The 18,846-nt window shown below is 43.7% G+C and overlaps 1 protein-coding gene across 8 annotated transcripts in view; it reads left to right on the forward strand.

The window, feature by feature from the left end:
• Positions 1-18,846, forward strand: part of LMO3 (LIM domain only 3) — a 35,273-nt gene that overhangs the window by 3,692 nt on the left and 12,735 nt on the right. For 2 of the 8 annotated variants that reach the window (XM_075602999.1, XM_075603002.1), the window contains exon 2: positions 5,234-5,447. In XM_075602999.1, the coding sequence (XP_075459114.1) occupies positions 5,242-5,447 (206 nt within the window). In that variant the 5' untranslated portion in view covers positions 5,234-5,241. Of the gene's footprint in view, positions 1-671; positions 694-784; positions 941-1,106; positions 1,223-2,451; positions 2,615-4,607; positions 4,732-5,233; positions 5,448-18,846 lie in introns of those variants that run through there. The other 6 variants (XM_075603003.1, XM_075602996.1, XM_075602998.1 and 3 more) reach the window with 6 other exon arrangements.

An 18,846-nucleotide genomic window follows, 5' to 3' on the forward strand; every position in this document is an offset into this window, starting at 1 on the left:
TGTGTGTGATATCCTATCATGCAATTAAAATGATCACTGACATGCCACCACTAAAACCGACCTTTCTTTCCAGACTACACCATGCATAAGATCAAATGTTTTATTAAAACTATTCATGTAAGTCTATTTTCCTGCTGGTGAGGATGCAGGTGTAATGGTCACCAGTCGCTTAGTCCTATACATACACTTCTGTTATTGTCATTCAAACGTAAATGTCCAAATTACTCAACATGCAATCGTTTCTGGTGCAACGTGTTAGCTCCAGTGTTAGATGATGGGGGGGCAGTGTTACATGATTTGGGTGGGTGGGGGGCAGTGTTAGATGATGGGGGGGGCAGTGTTGGATGATTTGGGGTGGTGGGGGGCAGGTGTTAGATATGGGGGGGGGGGGGGAGGAGGGCAGTGTTAGATGATGGGGGGGGGGGGAGGAGGGCAGTGTTAGATGATGGGGGGGGGCAATGTTAGATGATGGGGGGGGGGGGGGGGTCTGAGTTGTGCTGCAGAGGTCACTTTGTGTAGAGGTTGTCCCTGGTGTTTGTGTCTGGCATGTGCATGTTCTGCTGACTGCACTCGCAGGCTTGTACATTTTCACCATGGGAAATTACCAACAAAGCACAATCTGTCTCCTAGCTGTGTTGTACTTTACGAGGGGGCTGCTGCTGCTGCTGCACTATAGCGATGTGGTGGCGTGAGGTAAGTATTCTGAGATGTAAAGGGGGGCGATGAATGATGGGGATGGATAGGGGGGGGGGGGGGGGAGAGAGGGAGGTAGAAACTGCTCTGTGGTGTGACAGGAGCTGCTTGGATCTCGTGCATTTGGAGCTTTGCTCAGTAATAACTGGGTGACCTTTCCTTGCTGTACTATGCCTGGCTGGTAAGGGACTGCATTTGCAGATGATAACGCCTGTGCTCACTCAGCTCCTTCACAAGCTGCTGGTAGGTAAGTTGTTCTCGAGTCTGTCAGGGCAGGACAGGCAGAGATGTAAAGAGGACACCTGTAGCTCAGATGTGGTCAACACAATTACTGGTGGATCCTTGAGGACCTCATTATTTTAAATTTAAGAATCCCATTCTCTTTCAAACAATGCTCCTTTCTGACCTTTCACGAGAGGAGCCACACAGCAGCCTGTGCGCACTGACCTGCCTTTCCTGTGTGGTGAGAGGAGCCACACAGCAGCCTGTGCGCACTGACCTGCCTTTCCTGTGTGGCTTCATTGAGAAGGTAAGTGAAGAAGTGCACACAGAGCTGCTGCTGCTGCTGGTCACTGTGTTTCTCCTCTGCCTAATGAGGCGCAAACTCTGCAGCTCGGACCTGAGACCTCCAACTTTTCCTCTTCTTCTGCTTGGGGGTTTTTTTTTTTTTAATCTTTTGGGCTTCATTATTTTTATGATGAGAGCTGGAATAAAAAGGAACTGAAAAAAAAATGCTGATATTCACCTATTTATATTCTATATAGTTTGGGTGCATCCTGTTGTGCAGAACAGAGTCACCAAATTGGCAGAGTGACCATTATTGGTGGCAACTTTTATTTATTTATTTAAACCCAATATGGGTCTCGAGCCTTTTTTTTTTTTTGTTTTTTTTTTTTCTAACTTATAAATGGTAATAACCCGGGGCCTCTCGGGCTTGTGTGATCTGTATAGCGGTGTTTGTGATCTGGTTAACTCATCATGCCATAGATCGCCCCCTCCCCCCCCCCCCCACTAGCGCGGTGCTACTTTCCCCCCGCTACCCCCCACTAGCGCGGTGCTACCTCTCCCCCCTCCCCCCCACTAGCGCGGTGCTACTCTCCCCCCCTCCCCCCACTAGCGCGGTGCTACTCTCCCCCCCCTCCCCCCACTAGCGCGGTGCTACTCCCCCCCCACCCCCCCACTAGCGCGGTGCTACTCCCCCCCCCACCCCCCACTAGCGCGGTGCTACTCCAAAACCCCCCCCGCACCCCCCCCACTAGCGCGGTGTTACTCCCCCCACCCCCCACTAGCGCGGTGTTACTCCCCCCACACCCCCCACTAGCGCGGTGCTACTCCCCCCCACCCCCCACTAGCGCGGTGCTACTTCGCTGCAGGTCCTGTGTATACCGCTCCTGTGTATACCGCTCCTGCCCCCTCCCCCAGTATTGAACACGATCTGGTGCTAACGCTGCATGTGACAGTTTAATCAAATCCATTTGTTACAAAGCAGCTGAGAGCGGCGGCGGGATTACCGGATTACGGCGGAGTTAGGGAGCAGGCGGCTTTGTCATTCGCCATCATTTGCACATTTGCACATTTGCACATTTGCACATTTGCACATTTGCACACAGCCACATGCTGGACCAGCGTGTGACACGCGCGGGCTGCCTGCTGCTACAGTGTAGCGCCCGGGCGGTCAGGCTGAACAATAGGCAGCAGCAGCCTCGGTGTGTCTGCACACAGCTGCACCCCCCGCCCCGCGCAGGGACCCCCCGCAGCACCCCGCGCAGGGACCCCCGCAGCACCCCGCACAGAGACCCCCGCAGCCCCCGCACAGGGACCCCCGCAGCACCCCGCACAGGGACCCCCGCAGCACCCCCTCCATGAGAAGCCTCCCAGGCAATCTGTGCTCAACTCATGCAGAAAAAGGAGAAAAGTTTTGGTAAGGTAACGGGTCTGCCTGGGTGTGTGTGTGTGTGTGTGTGTGTGTGTGTGTGTGTGTGTGTGTGTGTGTGTGTGTGTGTGTGTGTGTGTGTGTGTGTGTGTGTGTGTGTGTGTGTGTGTGTGTGTGTGTGTGTGTGTGTGTGTGTGTGTGTGTGTGTGTGTGTGTGTGTGTGTGTGTGTGTGTGTGTGTGTGTGTGTGTGTGTGTGTGTGTGTGTGTGTGTGTGTGTGTGTGTGTGTGTGTGTCAGTTGCCTCTGAGGGCTGCTTGAGCCTATTCATATTTCTACAGTTAGTGCAACAAATATTAGTAGGTTCCCTGCAATCTGCCCTTGTGCAGGAAAAGGCTTAATCACAAAGGCTGGCACACACTCCAGTAGGGATTCTGTTGTTTTATTTGGGATTGCATGTGCTGATGTATTTGGGATTGCATGTGCCTGATGTATTTGGGATTGCATGTGCCTGATGTATTTGGGATTGCATGTGCCTGATGTATTTGGGATTGCATGTGCCTGATGTATTTGGGATTGCATGTGCCTGATGATGTATTTGGGATTGCATGTGCCTGATGATGTATTTGGGATTGCATGTGCCTGATGATGTATTGGGATTGCATGTGCCTGATGATGTATTTGGGATTGCATGTGCCTGATGATGTATTTGGGATTGCATGTGCTGATGATGTATTTGGGATTGCATGCGCCTGATGTATTTGGGATTGCATGCGCCTGATGATGTATTTGGGATTGCATGCGCCTGATGATGTATTTGGGATTGCATGCGCCTGATGATGTATTTGGGATTGCATGCGCCTGATGTATTTGGGATTGCATGCGCCTGATGTATTTGGGATTGCATGCGCCTGATGTATTTGGGATTGCATGCGCCTGATGTATTTGGATTGCATGCGCCTGATGTATTTGGGATTGCATGCGCCTGATGTATTTGGGATTGCATGCGCCTGATGTATTTGGGATTGCATGTGCCTGATGTATTTGGGATTGCATGTGCCTGATGATGTATTTGGGATTGCATGTGCCTGATGTATTTGTGTGTAATTTTTATGTGAGCTGCGTCAAAATTGAACTCAGTCTTGCAAATCTCTTGTTGGCCTTTGCCAAGCACTAGCACTTTGCTGCCATGGTAACTGTAATTAAACTGATAAGAGTGGAAAAATGTCAGTATCTCTGAGCCTTGCAGCTGCATTGGAGAAAGGGGGGATTCAAATTGGTTCCCTTCCCATTGCTCAAAAAAGGGGGAGGGGAAAGAGTTTAAGCAGCTTCAGCCCCTGAGATCTGGGGACCTGTGTTTGCATTGTTCGTTTGGGGGACTGCAGGGTTGCTCTGGGCCAGTAAACACGGAGAAACAAGCTTTTAGGCCCAATCCAGGTCTCCAAAAGAGTAAGAAGAAGCAAAAGCTTTTGTCTGGTGTCCTTTTGGCAAATGAATGACAATGTTGGCCAAATTCTTTTAATAGGTCATTGCTCCCAACTGGGGGACCCATATCTATTGTAGCCTTCAAAACATCTAGCTTCTCCACCAGGTACCTTGAATTTCCTTCTGCTCTCCCTTCAAACCTCATGAGACAAACAAAAAAAAAAATCAAATTATTGAGGATGTTCTAGTTGGTCAGGCAATGTTCAGCATATTTATCCTGCACCTAGCACTTGCCCTCTGCCTCCCTTGGTGTTGTGCAGTTGCTGTTACTTTGTTGTGTTAACTACTGAAGCTGGGACTGTGCGGATGAATGACACAGAACAAGAGCATAATGGAGGCAATCAGCCGTGAGGCCGCGCACAATACAATCCAGGCAATTAAAAGCTCACCAGAGTTTAAATGAAATGGCTCTACTTCTTCTTATTTTGCACACCACATTGCATCGCCTATTTATGTGGCTCTTTAATTATGATTTCCCCCTAAACTGTCACATTACTCTGAGAAGAGGTTACTGGCGAGGAGATTCATTTTCTCAGCTTCAATTATTTTATATATTTTTTTTTTTTCCCCCATAAGATAGTTGGAAGTGTGTTTTTTATTTTATGATGCAGATCTGAAGATTCATTTGCATGTTTCTTTGCAGAGATCTATCCGACTTCACGGGAGTTATTATTTTGTCACAAGTAAGAACTTTGAGTTAAAAGTGTGAGGTTTTAGTTTTTTTTTTTTGCCCAGATCCACAAGCTCTCACTTATTTTTGTCACTGCACTGGAACTGCTATGCGACTATAGTTATACTTAGTTGGCAAATGGCTTGGTCTTGCATATTATTTATTTATTTTTTAAATCACCTTATTTCTGTAGCCTGAATTTCTCCGTCCTATCCAGTCTAATTTAGACATTTTAGAAACCTCTTAATATAAGTTTAAGTAGGGATTCTTAAACTGCTCATTCATTTTAATCAGTTGTATTGTTTCATTAATATTGCAACCTCCAATTTACAATGCATATTTTTAACTTGAAGTTGTAATCTCTATCAGTACCTTGTGATGTATTTTTCCTTATGAAAGTGGCTCCCAAGAATGTTTGTTTTATAGCTAAATAACATTATCCATCTTTATGGTTGATTAATATTTGACTAGTTTATAATAGAATAATTTTTATATATTTTTTATTTTCCCCTTAGGTATACAAATGCTCTCAGTTCAGCCGGACACGAAGCCGAAAGGTTGTGCTGGCTGCAGCCGTAAGATTAAGGACCGATATCTTCTAAAGGCCCTGGATAAATATTGGCATGAAGATTGCTTGAAGTGTGCCTGTTGTGACTGTCGGCTGGGAGAAGTGGGCTCCACCTTGTACACCAAAGCCAACCTTATTCTCTGCCGCAGAGATTACCTGAGGTATGGATTGCGTCATGTCTTAAATATAACCATGTATTTTACTATTGGACAAGAGGTGTATGTATTATCGTAATGGTTATTTCAACCATCACTTTTTTTTTTTTCCCCTTCAGAAATTGGCAAAATAAATGTGTAGCGTGAGGTGCCCTACTGCTTTTCTACCATCTCTCTGCATAAGTGTTGCAGACCTCCTCTACTAGTGAGGGTTAAATAGGTCATCCTGTGGTCCATCCCAATTTAAAAGCCTATGGTATTTGCACCAATACAGTAAAACTGAGATCTCTGTACATTCATCACAAGCATATGATATACAGGTATGACATGGGATATGGAACATTACTGCACCCCCCCCCCCCCCCCCAGAAACCTCTGCACAGGTAACATTACTACTGGGCAAAAAAAAGCATCTTTATTCATCCCAGTCCAATGTTTTGTGCTTAATGTACCGGGTTATAGGCTTGCACAACGTATCATAGTTGGATATATGTTTTAAATATCTGTTGCTGTACAAACTACGAAACTGGTATCCGAGATCTAGTATCTGGAAATGTGCATGAATCAAATCTAGATGTAAATGTTTGTTGGGGGGAGGGGTAGGGCCGCCACTTTAAAGAGCTTGGTCTTTCACTAGTAAAACAATAATATACTAAATTACAAGTGCCTCAGAATGGGCATGTATAAATTGTACTACAATAATTGCCGTCATTGGTTAAATGGTCTTCTGTACAAAAATTCGAGTTCTGCGGTGGCCAACTTCACTCCTAAAGGGCAGGGCTACCAACAGGTCAGGTTTTGATGATATCCCTGCTTCAGCACAGGGGCTGTCAGAATGACTGAGCGACCTGTGCTGATGCAGGGATATCCCCAATACCTGGTCTGTTGGTGGCCCTTTATGACTGGCTCTGTTAACCCCTGTTGTAGTTAATGTGTGCTGCCCTCTAGAGGCGAGGTGGTTGTACCCTTTCTACGTTTTCAGTTGGTATGACATCTGCACACTGATCAATATACTGTAGTTGCCACAATTTCTATAGAAGATGCCTTTGTAGTTTCACATAACGGTCATGAGGCACAAATGCTGCCACCTCATTTAAATATCGCCGTCTTGAACAATAAAATGTGAAGCAGCTGCCTCTGGACTTGGTTTGTCCCGGCAGCTACGAGCTTGCCCTGCAGGATGTGATAGCAAGCAGTGTTTTCATATTCCAGCTGAGCTGCTTTTTAACAAACAAAATCTGTCCCATTACAAATGTTTAGCTCCAGCATGTACTCTAAAAACATGACATGGATCTAACGTTCTTGTTTTCATTGGTACTATAGTTAAAATTTTATTTCATTGCTAATCTAGATTCTCTCCTCCTAGCTGCTGCTATCCTGCAGCGGCAAACGCCAAAGAACACAACTTTTGACATTCTTTTTAGTAGCTTTCACACAAGTGACTTGACAAATATCACTGTTTATTTTAGATTATGCGGAACAAGTGTGCAGCTGTCCAACCAGCCACTATATACAGAACAGTTGCTACATATATATATGCAGGCTTGGCTTAATTGAGAATCCGCAACCTCTCATAAACCTAACTTTTTTCTCTCGTTTTTGTCTTAACTTTTTTGCATAAATCCTTAAGACAGGTCGGTCTTTAATGCTAAGCACGCCATGCAAACAATGTGTTTTATATAAAAGAAATTCATTTTATAATCTTAATTTGAGTCACTCTTCTTTTTTTTTTTTTTTTTTTTTTTTTTTTTTAAACTGTATATGCTTTGTAGAAATAATACATTATTGGTAAGTTGGTGTGCTATATTGTCTGTCTTTTTACAATAATTGCAAATCTTAAAGTAACTCTTTCCAATTATTTAACAGCTATATTTGTTCCCCCTCAACACCTGATTGCTCATTTCCATGTGCTCTAGGAATAGTTTTAATTTTGACCTGCATGAAAATCTTGCATATAATATACTTAAATTACACGTACTCAGCGACACTTGTTAATTTATTTTGAAGACTTTGATGCATTGAAAACCTAATATTTTCACACATGAAATAACAGAAATTATTTTGGATTCCATGTAAAAATTCCTGTATTATGGCAAAAATGTTAAATAACTAAGTTACAATTATAACTTTTCCAGTAATGGCGTGCTCTGAATCGCTTTATTGGGATTCTGATACCTGGCTTTTTCAATTCAGGAGCACAAAACTAAATGGTTTTAACATGGTTGCAGTATATAGTGCCCCATTTTTGGTCGCTAATCGATAAAAATGTCAATATCGGCAATTATGTCATTTTCAATATTTTTACATTCTAATTGATAGTGTAAGTTTCCATCTTTCCACCCAGCACACAGTCTGATGCTGCAGATTGTTCTACAGATTATAGTGAGGATTGTTACTGGTGCGTTGATATTCCAGTATTTCTCACTGCGTTATCAGTAGGTTAAAAATAACTGGCTACCTCTGTGTACCTATACTGTACCAAACTATTAGTGTGGATTTCTAAGTTACATTTCAAAGACACCGGTGCATTGTAAAGAAACACCTATTGTAGGTGACTTTTCTCCAGAAGTGGAAGGATTGGACCACTTGCTGCTGCCATTACATCGCACTGCAATGGATTGTTCCGATAGTGTACAATATACAATGGTTTTTATATGATCTGTTTGCGCTGGTATTTAAAACTTGCAGGAACACCTCGATTTGTGCAGTACTGACTATAGATCCGCAAAGATTGAACATGAGCTCACTTGGATAAATATTTTTCTGAACGTGCAGCCCTCCAGATATTGCATGGGTTTTACTCTACATATAACATGTGGATAAACTAGTTGGGAGGATGGCATTTTCAATACCTTTCTCTTATGGATACATTGCTTGCAAGAACTGATGATACATGTTTAGCAAATGTTAGTTGTGTAAGATTTGAGCTTGAGCCTAGAGAATCTGAGATATTGGTACTGTCATGCTGTATAGGTCGTCTCCTAAATGAAGCAGCCTGTGATTGGCTTAACTTTAACACCCTTCCCCTTTCATAAAACTGTCCTGGAGTGAGGTGCTCTGAAAACCAATAGGTATCCAAATAAGGGGAAATATAGAAAGTGTTATAACAGTTTGAAAGCTATACACGTGGTCTGCGTTGGCAGGTCCCAGCACCAGCTGCTGTTACATTCATTTAACTTTTTTATTTATTGGGGGAGACCCACCATGCATTGCAGAATCTGTTCCATGCTCTTATGTTGGCAAAGGGGTTAAGTAGTCTAAATTCATCCCCACGTACTCTGCAATTTAAGGCTATGACTGCATATAAAGGTCACATCATGTTTACGATTACGATTCCATTTTATTGTGACTTCTGCAGTCTTCTGGTCAGATTGGCAGGAATACGGAGATGGAGATATATCTTGCAATACAGGTAGTTTGTGCATTACATTTAATTGCAGTTGATCTTGTCAGGAATATGGGACTACAGTAATTCAATGGAAATATTATAACATGGAATTGGCAAATGAATGATTTATCAGATGCATAACATTCTTGACATTTATATTTGCAGCTGGGCTAATCTATATCAAAGTATTTCCGTTCACACGTGATTAGTACATGGATTTGTCTTACAAGCAAGATTAATGTTGTTTAAATGATGTACCACAGTTTCACATCATACTCGGGAAAGCTCGGCTTTGTCTGAGATGTATTACAGGTATTGTAGTGATACACTCCGTGTAATATTTAGTGTGGGGGGGGGGGTGTTATACTCCATTTTAATCAATAAGCCTTGTAGGTTTCTCAAACTGATTTAATATTAAGTTTGAATAGTTTGTCTTGCATAGTACAAATTCTGTACATGCTAAAGCTGCATATAGTGTGGGGTGTTTTTTTTGTACTTTGAAGTTAGACTTTCAGTGATTCTGAGACCTGGGTGTTTCCCACATCGCACTGTTAATCAGGATACTAATGAGGCCTTCCTAATTATAATACTCCCAGTATGACGTGCGACGAACGCCTTTTCTGCTATGAGGTAATCAAAATGGTCTTGGAAATGAGAATCTGTTTTAAAAGTTTTCATTGCACTTAATGGCACACATTGGGCTAATCTTGTGGGGTTTCTTTTTATTTATGGTTGTGCAATCTTTCAGCTTCAGTAATGTACAGCTTCTTACAATTACATTTGTGAGCAATAACACTACTACTAAAAGTATAACCGTAGAGTTAGAAATCCGGTCCTTAATCTCGCCTGCATAAAATATTCTCCCAGCATACTCGAGCCTTCTGTTCTAAGCATAGAAATTCATTTTTGATTCTGAAGTCCTACCTTTTTCCTACAACAAAATGTAAATGACTTGGAACTAATCCAAATCTCAAAGTGACTGCATCCACGTCCTTTTGTTTGGCACGCCGTCTGATCCACCTTTTTAACTCATTTTGGACTTTCAGCTACTAATCAGCATTTTTATTATTTTTTTTAAAGTTGTCTAAAAACTTAGCTGAAAACTGGAAGAGCTGTGAGGCGTGACTATATTATTTTTATTTTATTGAAACACGGAGTTGAGTAGAACTTGCACCTGTCTGCTAGCAAAGGCTCAATGTTGTGGTCAGATAAGTGTGTCCCCCCCGTATTCATAATGTGCTTACCATGTATGTAGTACTGAAGGGACATGGTATACTACACATTCCTCATTTCTAGGGAACTGCGGAACAAATTAATTAAAAACTAGGCAAAATGTTTACAGTATAAGTATGCGGAGACCTTACAAAGTACGCTGATCTACTGTAACGTATCTTAATGGCTAGTCCGTCGTGCGTCTGACTCCAAAGTGATGCTCTGGAAAGTGGCAGCGTGAGAATCAGAAAATATACAGTAAGAAGATGCTTTCTCATTTTTTTGGGAGATATTACCCATTTGAAAGTGCACTGATCAGGGACGTCTGGCAACATCTCTAAAATCTAAATTGAGACAAAGATGGCGGTGCACAGCAAAATGAACGACGGGCTGGAGTAACGTCTGCTAATCTGCTGGGTCTTCAGGCAACCATTGTAGTTTACAAGTGCTAGCACACAAGCACGGGTCCGCCATTCTGCGGCTTTCATCAAGTGCTTCTACAAGAAATAGACTCCCCCCCCCCCCCATATTCTTGCAGAGCCGTTTTTATGTTGTGTATAATGTTTCGTCTTGCTCAAGTACAGGCATTTTTTTGGGTACTGAAGGGAAAAGTAAGCACGATTGCATGACATTTTAAGTCTCCTTTTACAGTCAAACTAGCCATACAAGTCCAAATAAAATGACAAAGATTGGACAAACTGAATTGCAGACACTGGCAGGGTAATCTCTTCATAAATTTAGATTTTTTTTTTTTTTTTTTATTAACTCTTACAGCAATTAAATGGTTTAAAAACCTCAATGTTAAATGTCCTAAAGCATTTTAATGGTCATTGGCACCTGAGGCCCAGGTGCGCACACCTGTTTCATGTGGCGTTAACCTAGAGATGTAGCCAACCTGTCTGTCATGGGGAAAAGCAAAACTTGTCGAATGTGGGACCGTAAAAGCTACAGCTACCTCTGGGGGGTCTGTTCTTCCAAATTTGACACCCGTTAGGACAGGTTTTCTTATTTAAAGAACCATAGTGTTGGCTAGAATGGCTTTTTGTGATTAAACCGATGCAAAAGGCATAATCCTAACCGCTCATGACCATGAAAGTTTGCTAGGGTTACCGTGGTGACTTAACATCATAATTTGTAACTTGGCTTTACTCCATGGTCGAACTAGCATTCAATTCTTTCCAAAAAGGACCAGAGGAGCGTCTCTTGCAGCCATGAAAATATTTAAACATTGCTGTACTATGTAATGTTTTCTAAGGGATACAGTGATAGTGTGGGGCTCACAAAGGGCTACTCACAGTAACGCAGCCAAAACTGAGCAGTCATCCAACTTATGGGGTGGATGGACCCTGTGATTGTCTGCGGGCAATTGCTGCATCTATCTCCAAAGAAAGAAAAGACCATATAGTGTAGATTGTAAAATATAATGACAAGGCAAAATAAAAATGGAGGCTTACACTTGGGTAGGAATAATAATACAGCGTGGTTGGCAACTGATACCAGGTACACAGGGGTCGCGATCTCTCCGTGGATCTCCGCTGCCTCTATCCACTTCCGCACCTCTACCGGAGTTCGTGTCCCTTCCGACGCGTCATGGAACTCCGGCGTTGGTTGGTACGTCACTTACGGCGCGTCATGTAACTCCGGCGCTGGCTGGTGATGATGCGGTCTCGATCTTTTCCTCAAAGCACTGGCTGACAGGACACTACGCGTTTCATCGTTAACACACGACTTCATCAGGAGTGATGATTGGCTGCATCTCTAGAGTTTTTATATACCCACTGGCCCTGCGCTTAATAATCATGTGATTGGCTCTCTGCGGCGTTGCCAATGACTACCAGGGGCGGTCTAAAACTTTTTAACTAAATACCTCCCTCTAATTAAAGGGGTATGGGACATTCGGAAACATAGTATCATCTGAATAATTTCTGTAAGTCTAGTATATCATTCAGTGACAGATTCAACAGTTATACATATACAATAAAATAAAACAATTTTACATTTAAAAATAGGCTTCCTAATTTATGAAAAAAAATATAAGAAAAATACAAAATTTCCTAACTGAATACTATGACTCCATAGCACATTATAATCATAACAATCTGTCACCTATGAGTTTATTTGCACTTAATTATATGTATTAAGCTCTGGGTTTTTGTTAGAGCGCTTTTGAGCACTTTTTTCTTTCGAACTACCATTCAACCCTGACTGTAGAAGTTGGGCCAGACTTACGAGTCGGGCTGCTGGGGCCTCTAGATGCTGTTGGGCCTCACTACTTCTTCTTCTTCTCTCCTTCTCCCCTCCCCCCCCCCATATATATGATCGGTGCCAGAAGTTAGACCCGTATGGCCAAACTTTCAGACGCTGGATTGGAAGCCTCCCCACCACACTGGTATAATTATTGGGGAGAGGGCCGATGAGGGAGCAGCAGGCCCCTTTTAAAAAAAAATTTGTATGTTTGTTTTGAGTGGTGCCCAAAAATAGTATTTTGCCACTGGTGTTGCTCACAGGTTTTGTTGTGTTCTTGTACATCTTGGTACAGGCAGCCCTAAGCTTTTTCCCAGATAAAGATTTGCCTGAAGTCCCCAAATGCTGTGAAACATCAGTCAGTAGGAAACAAGTGGGTGTAGACCTACCTGTGGTCCTAGCCATTGCTAAAATTCTTCTCTCTTTTTATTGTGGTATTCCATGGCCACTATGGACTCCTGCGTACCTAAAGAGTCTCGCTGCAGTTGGGGGATTTTGCCACAGTAAACTGCTACTCCCGTTGAGTGTAGGGGCCGTGCTGATGCTGCATATGGTTCCAAAAGGCAGGGTAGGCCTTCCATTATCTATCTGATCTGTCAGATCCTCAGAGTCCTCCTGCTAATAAATGTAAACTGTATTAGTACACGTACTTCAGCAGCAGGTATACAATCTTATATAAAAGTGCCTTATTTTGTTACCTTGGCTTTTCAAGTAGAAAGTGGTGTGTGGGGGTTTTTTTTTATTATTATTATTATTATTATATTTTTCTAATATCTTTGGTGTGGCAGTCTTCTGTTTCCTGAGCGTTCCTGGTCAGGGTAATGGGCAGTCATCTGAGTGATACACCGCGGCCTCAAGAGCTTTAGCTCTTTGATCTTGTCGACTGTTTGTGCAGAAGCCAATATGCTCTGCCACCTTTTTGGGTAAGAAGCTAGGATGGTGTTACACTTTTTTTGGTGTTGGTGTCTGGTGTGTTTTTTTTTTTTTTTCCCCTGATGGACTTGATTGGGGGGGTCACAGAAGTGGATTGCTTTGGTTTAACCAATTTGTTAGCACTGCCATAGGAAGGTCACAGAAGTGGCATTATTGCCAATTTAATTCAAGTTCTTCTAGTCACTCAATGCCAGTAAAGGATTCCCTCCATGGAGAAATGTTTTGAGGGAGGAGGGTTTTTTCTGTAATGTTCATGATTTAGTTTGGCTAGAGACTAATGTAACTGCTGGGAGTAGGGAGCCTTGTTGAGGCTGATAAAGATGGGACACAATGTAACTGGATCAGGATCCAGCTGAATTTCCTCCGCCCGCCCCCCCCTCCTCCTCTTCATTTATGCTGGCGAGGAGGAACTAGGATAATGGCATTGTCTGCTAAGAATAATTCCACACTTCTGCTCCTTTTTTTTTTTTTTTGAGAACTAATCACTCAAAAAAAACTCTCTTGGCATTTCAGACCACACGAACTACATTTAGTATGGATATCAAACATCTTGGTCAATCTTAAACTATAGACTTGACACAATTAATTGCCCAATATAATTACTCCTTGCATGTTTCACTAAAATATTACGGACCCAAACTATGTGCTAACACATTCTGGCAATAAACCCTTGATACTCCGTCTTGACATGACTGCACAGAGCGTTTCTTGCCATTTGGCCTTTCTTGAGCTTGCTTCACTGCCAACGAAAGTAGGAATGGCTGATCCAAAACTAATGGTTCCCCTTCCAAAGACAAAACAATAACCCAAAATAACAATTAACTTAATCAAATGTGCACAAACAATAACTCTTCCACCCAGCTATTTGCAACTTCCTGTTCCTCCAAAACACGCCCAACGTGGACACTATAAAAGCCTTCAAGAATTGTTTTAAAATGAATCAAAGCCTTGGTGTGCTGGAGGGGCTGTGTGGTCAGTGACATGACCCATTTGGCACTAGTGATCTGTCACTGACCGGAGAGGTGTCCTTCTACCTCTTCTAACCCCCCCCCCCACCACCATCCTCTTCCATTCCTTATCTGAGCAGGATGTGATCTTTCCTAGCAAAATGATACACCACATCCCCCTGGGTGGCAGACTCCATGGTGTGTTGGCTACATTTCTGAGCACTCAAAGGGTTAAAGAACATGAACTGTAAATTAAGATTGGAAAGGTGCCGATATGAACTGATTTGGATATGCAAAGTGATTACACAATATGTTTAGTATACAACTTCTTCTTTTTTGTTGTGCAAGATTCTTAATTTTTTAAAGCATTAAAACAGGTCAACCTCGTTAACAGATTCTGTTTTTTTATTAATTATATATATATATATGCGACTTTACTTAAAATTTTGGTTACATGAATCTAAAAGCTGCAATCCTTGCTAGCTTTTCTAAAGGTTTTTAAAAAAAATATATATATCTATATCGAACGTCGTTGGTTCCACAATGTCTTTGGGGGCCGGTCTTCAAACAAACTACAAACATGGCTATCGGGATCACCGAGAGAGATGTTGCTGCATTTCTATTTGCTGCTAGACCACATCCTGACCATGGTATACATATGGTTTGCCACCCATGGCTCGCCATTCAAGAAGGGATGGGGGAGACCACTGAGCTTCAGGTCCATCTCTGTGGGGTGACTGAGTTTAACCATGCTCTTGTGCTGTATATTCAAAGCATTAGGCCATGGCTGGGTTCAATGCACGACTTGCTTAAAAAAAAGAGAAACCTAGAATTGAATGGCTGATAACCACTTGTCCTACCTCGTCACCGAGACTTGGATAGAAATCCGTATAGTTTAATTTTACAACACTGTCTGGGTGGGAATGCAATCTTTGAATATATAAAATGCTTTATACAACTGTACATATTAATTATGCATTGGTACACATTTGAACACGCCAGGCTCTTTTGAATGAAGCCCTGTCTTATCAAAGTGAATTCCCATACAGTGACAGATAGGCCTAAGTAGGCAATTAGGAGTTCTCGTCTGACTTGCTGTTGTCTAGCACAGGTTTTAATAAGGCAAATTTTTCAGTAATAAAATATAGTTCTGTTGGGATCTGGTTAAAAGTTGAGCTGTGCGAACCTGTCCAGTTTTTTGTAAAACATTTGTTTTTGAAGGCATAGCACTTTCCTCAATTTTTATAGGATTTAAAATGCTATTTTTGGGCTAGCGGGATGGCTGTGTGATTTTTAGTGTTGTAATTAATGGCAGAGATATACTATTTAAACACATTTAGGCCATACATATGTGGCGGCTACGGTGTATGTGGAGCATTACCTGCGGCTCACAGGAGGCCTGGAGTGTACCTGATACGTTATGACAGTGCCTCCACCTGCGCGGGATCCTAACAATGTGTGATAACCCCGTGCAGGACAACACAATAAACACACACCAGTATAATATAACGGGTTTTACTGCACAGAATATAATAATAAAGACACTCCAGAAACACTCAGGCCTCACCGGGCCGTAACCCCTCACCGTGCCTCCCCAACAGTGTCCACACCCCTCTAAAGGTTGTCCCACTGTACTGAGGTGCCCCTGGGCACCAAACCTCCCTGGTGTCCACAGAGTTAAACACCCACCCAAGTGTGACAGCGCTGCCCCACTAGCCGGTGCACTTGATGAGGTGAGGTACCTGCCAGGTGTGTCCACACCCGGGCGCGCAGATGAGGAAGATGGAATCCATGATTCCTGTGACGTTATCCGCGAAGCCTCCGCCTCTACGTTGGGTGGTGTCCCGCACGGATGGTGCCAACGTACAGTGTCCTTTAGCTGTAGGTGGTGGTCTGCTCCCAGACCACCGAATGCCAAGATGCAGCTGTGTCCCTCACTCTTATGCTACAGGGGCAGTGTCCCTATCTCATGGGCCTGTCCCTGCAGCAACCACAAGCGGAGGGGAGTCGGGACTTGGGTGGTCTCTGGCCTAGTGCAGGGGTCAGACACCCTGCACACACACCCTACCCTTTTCTTGTCCCAGTGCCAATGGGCGTGGCTCACAGCATGCCAAATGTATCAATATCAGTCATCAGTCATCTGTTATCCTGGAGACCCGATTGGCCGCTCGCGTCCATGTGATATATGCAGCTGCTGGGTATTGTAGTTTCCTGCAGTACTGTGGTCGCCGCTGCTATGAGGGTCAGTGCGCATGTGCAACTCTATCGCGCATTCGTGAGTCATCACAAGATAGAGGCGCCATGTGATAGGTGCTGCCGCGGAGACCCGGCGACAGACGCCCGCCTGCCTCACACTCGCACAGCCTTTGAGGGGTCCCTATTCACCGGTGGATCCATCCGCCACTCTGGCGGCGACCACATGCACCCCAGTAGCCAGCATTATCTCCATACTGCAGCTGTAATGGACGAGAGGGGGGGGGGAGAACCCCGGCTACACATAAGTATTCCATGTAGGCAGGTACATGTCTTCACAAAGAGGCTGCAAGATCTCCAATGCAGAGACTTTCCACACCCTGTTAGGATGAAGGATTCCTGGAATGAGTGAAACTCTCTACAATTCTACCATCGTGTCTCTGCATAGCAATGTGGCCACTTTCTGCAAATTGTGAGGAAAAGCTACTGAAAAGCTCTCAACAGATAGTATATAGGATTCCAAAGGAATTATCCGTGTATCTTGATAATAAAGTTATCTGTCTGGAACAACAGTTGCTGAAATGTGAAGGCAAGTACAGGCATACCCCAGTTTAAGGACACTCACTTTAAGTACACTCACGAGTAAGTAAATCTCGCTCAATAGGCAAACGGCAGCTCGCGCATGCGCCTGTCAGCACGTCCTGAACAGCAATACTGGCTCCCTACCTGTACCGAAGCTGTGCGCAAGCGGGGAGACTATAGAGACTGTTACACATGCGTTATTTACATCAGTTATGCACGTATGACAATTGCAGTACAGTACATGCATCGATAAGTGGGGAAAAGGGAGTGCTTCACTTTAAGTACATTTTCACTTTACATACATGCTCCGGTCCCATTGCGTACGTTAATGTGGGGTATGCCTGTATAGCGCTGGGTCCGTTAATGTGGAGATAAACACAAGCTGGGTGTATGAGTGAGAGCTGGTAAGGGTATATGTAACAGAGGAATAATATAGTGTTACCTCTGTATCCCAGTCCAGAGTATGCCTCTCCGTCCAGAATAGCTGTAGCTCCCTTGCTGTGTAGGGCACTGCAAGAAAAAGTGCCGCCCTCCTGATAAATAGAGCTGGGTGGAGCTCCCGAGTGTCGGAGCTGGTTGAAGATGCTCCTTGAGAAAGGGCTGTATAGCCCGAAACACGTGGGAGGTTTTTCCTGCTCTGTTTTTTAATATGCAATAAAAGATCTTAATTTTTTCACTTACCTGGTGAGTTGATGGTGCTTTTCCTGGACCCGGCTGTCTCATACCAATCCCTTTCTGCTCGTGCACTTTCTGCAAATTGTCTGATCCTTTTTACTAGACATGCCAGTCACGTACGTCGAATGTCTGCATTATTTTGTTCCATATTCAGTTTGAAAAGTAGAATAGGTGAATAACAAAGGTTATCTTGTCCTTTTGGGAGATGCGTGAAGTGGTAAATGGTTTGAGAATCCATTACCGTTCTGAAAGGGAGAGGAGAGCCACTACTGTAACTTCTGCGGTTTCATCCAGAAACGTCATAAATGTCACTGATTGTATAAAACAATCGCTGTCCTGTTCACCAGATGCTGCTACAATAGTTACTATAGTACAGTCCTAGGAGGGCAGTTAAAAAGGCTGATGGGGGCGGCTGTGCGGGCGTCCTGCTCTTTGATGTGCAAAGTTTACATGAATATGAATTCCGCTCGCTCATGGAGTGCTTGGAAAGGACACTTCTTGGGTTTGACACTTATGATCAATCCATACAAGCTCTGGTGCCCTTTAAACTTTAAACTGCTTGTTCTTTGCTTGTTTAATGCCTATTTATTCCAGAAAACAATTTAAACCTAGGTCATGTTTAATATTTCACTAGTACTGAATTGGCAGGGGATGTTGCATCTCAAGTGGGCTAAATGTCTACGAAAGAACACAAGGCAAAGCTTCCACACTAAGGCCGAGTCGTGGTGCACGCTTCAGCATGCGCGACACAGCCCTCCTATGAGGGTGCGCAAAGCGCTGGGACACATACGCTACCAGGGAAGATTTTGTCTTCCCGCGACTTGGCCGACGCGCAGCCAATGGCAGGGCAGATATGGCCCAGCTCCCCTATAGACCGCAGATGGCGGCTGTACAGATGCAGCGGCCGTTATTCGAACAAATCACGGAGCCATTTTCGTATGCGCTGCTGTATTCCATGCGGCATTAACGCGGCTAATCGCCCCAAGCACACATGTTGATCGCGGTTGCTTTGTTTGAATCTCATGGATTGTGTGCAATGAAATAACTGAATTGTAATGTGTACAGTACTGTTACTGTGTCAATGTCAGGTGTTTAAAAGTCGGAACACTAAAATGCCGTTTTCTGCACTGGCGTCTAAAGGCGGTACAGTTGGAAGAAATCCTGTGCCATCACATGGGTATTCCGAGGTATACACCGCGTGAGGTGTTCGAATAACGGCCGCTGCATCTGT

This window comes from Ascaphus truei, chromosome 5, assembly GCF_040206685.1.
Source record: "Ascaphus truei isolate aAscTru1 chromosome 5, aAscTru1.hap1, whole genome shotgun sequence".
Taxonomy (NCBI): Eukaryota; Metazoa; Chordata; class Amphibia; order Anura; family Ascaphidae; genus Ascaphus; species Ascaphus truei.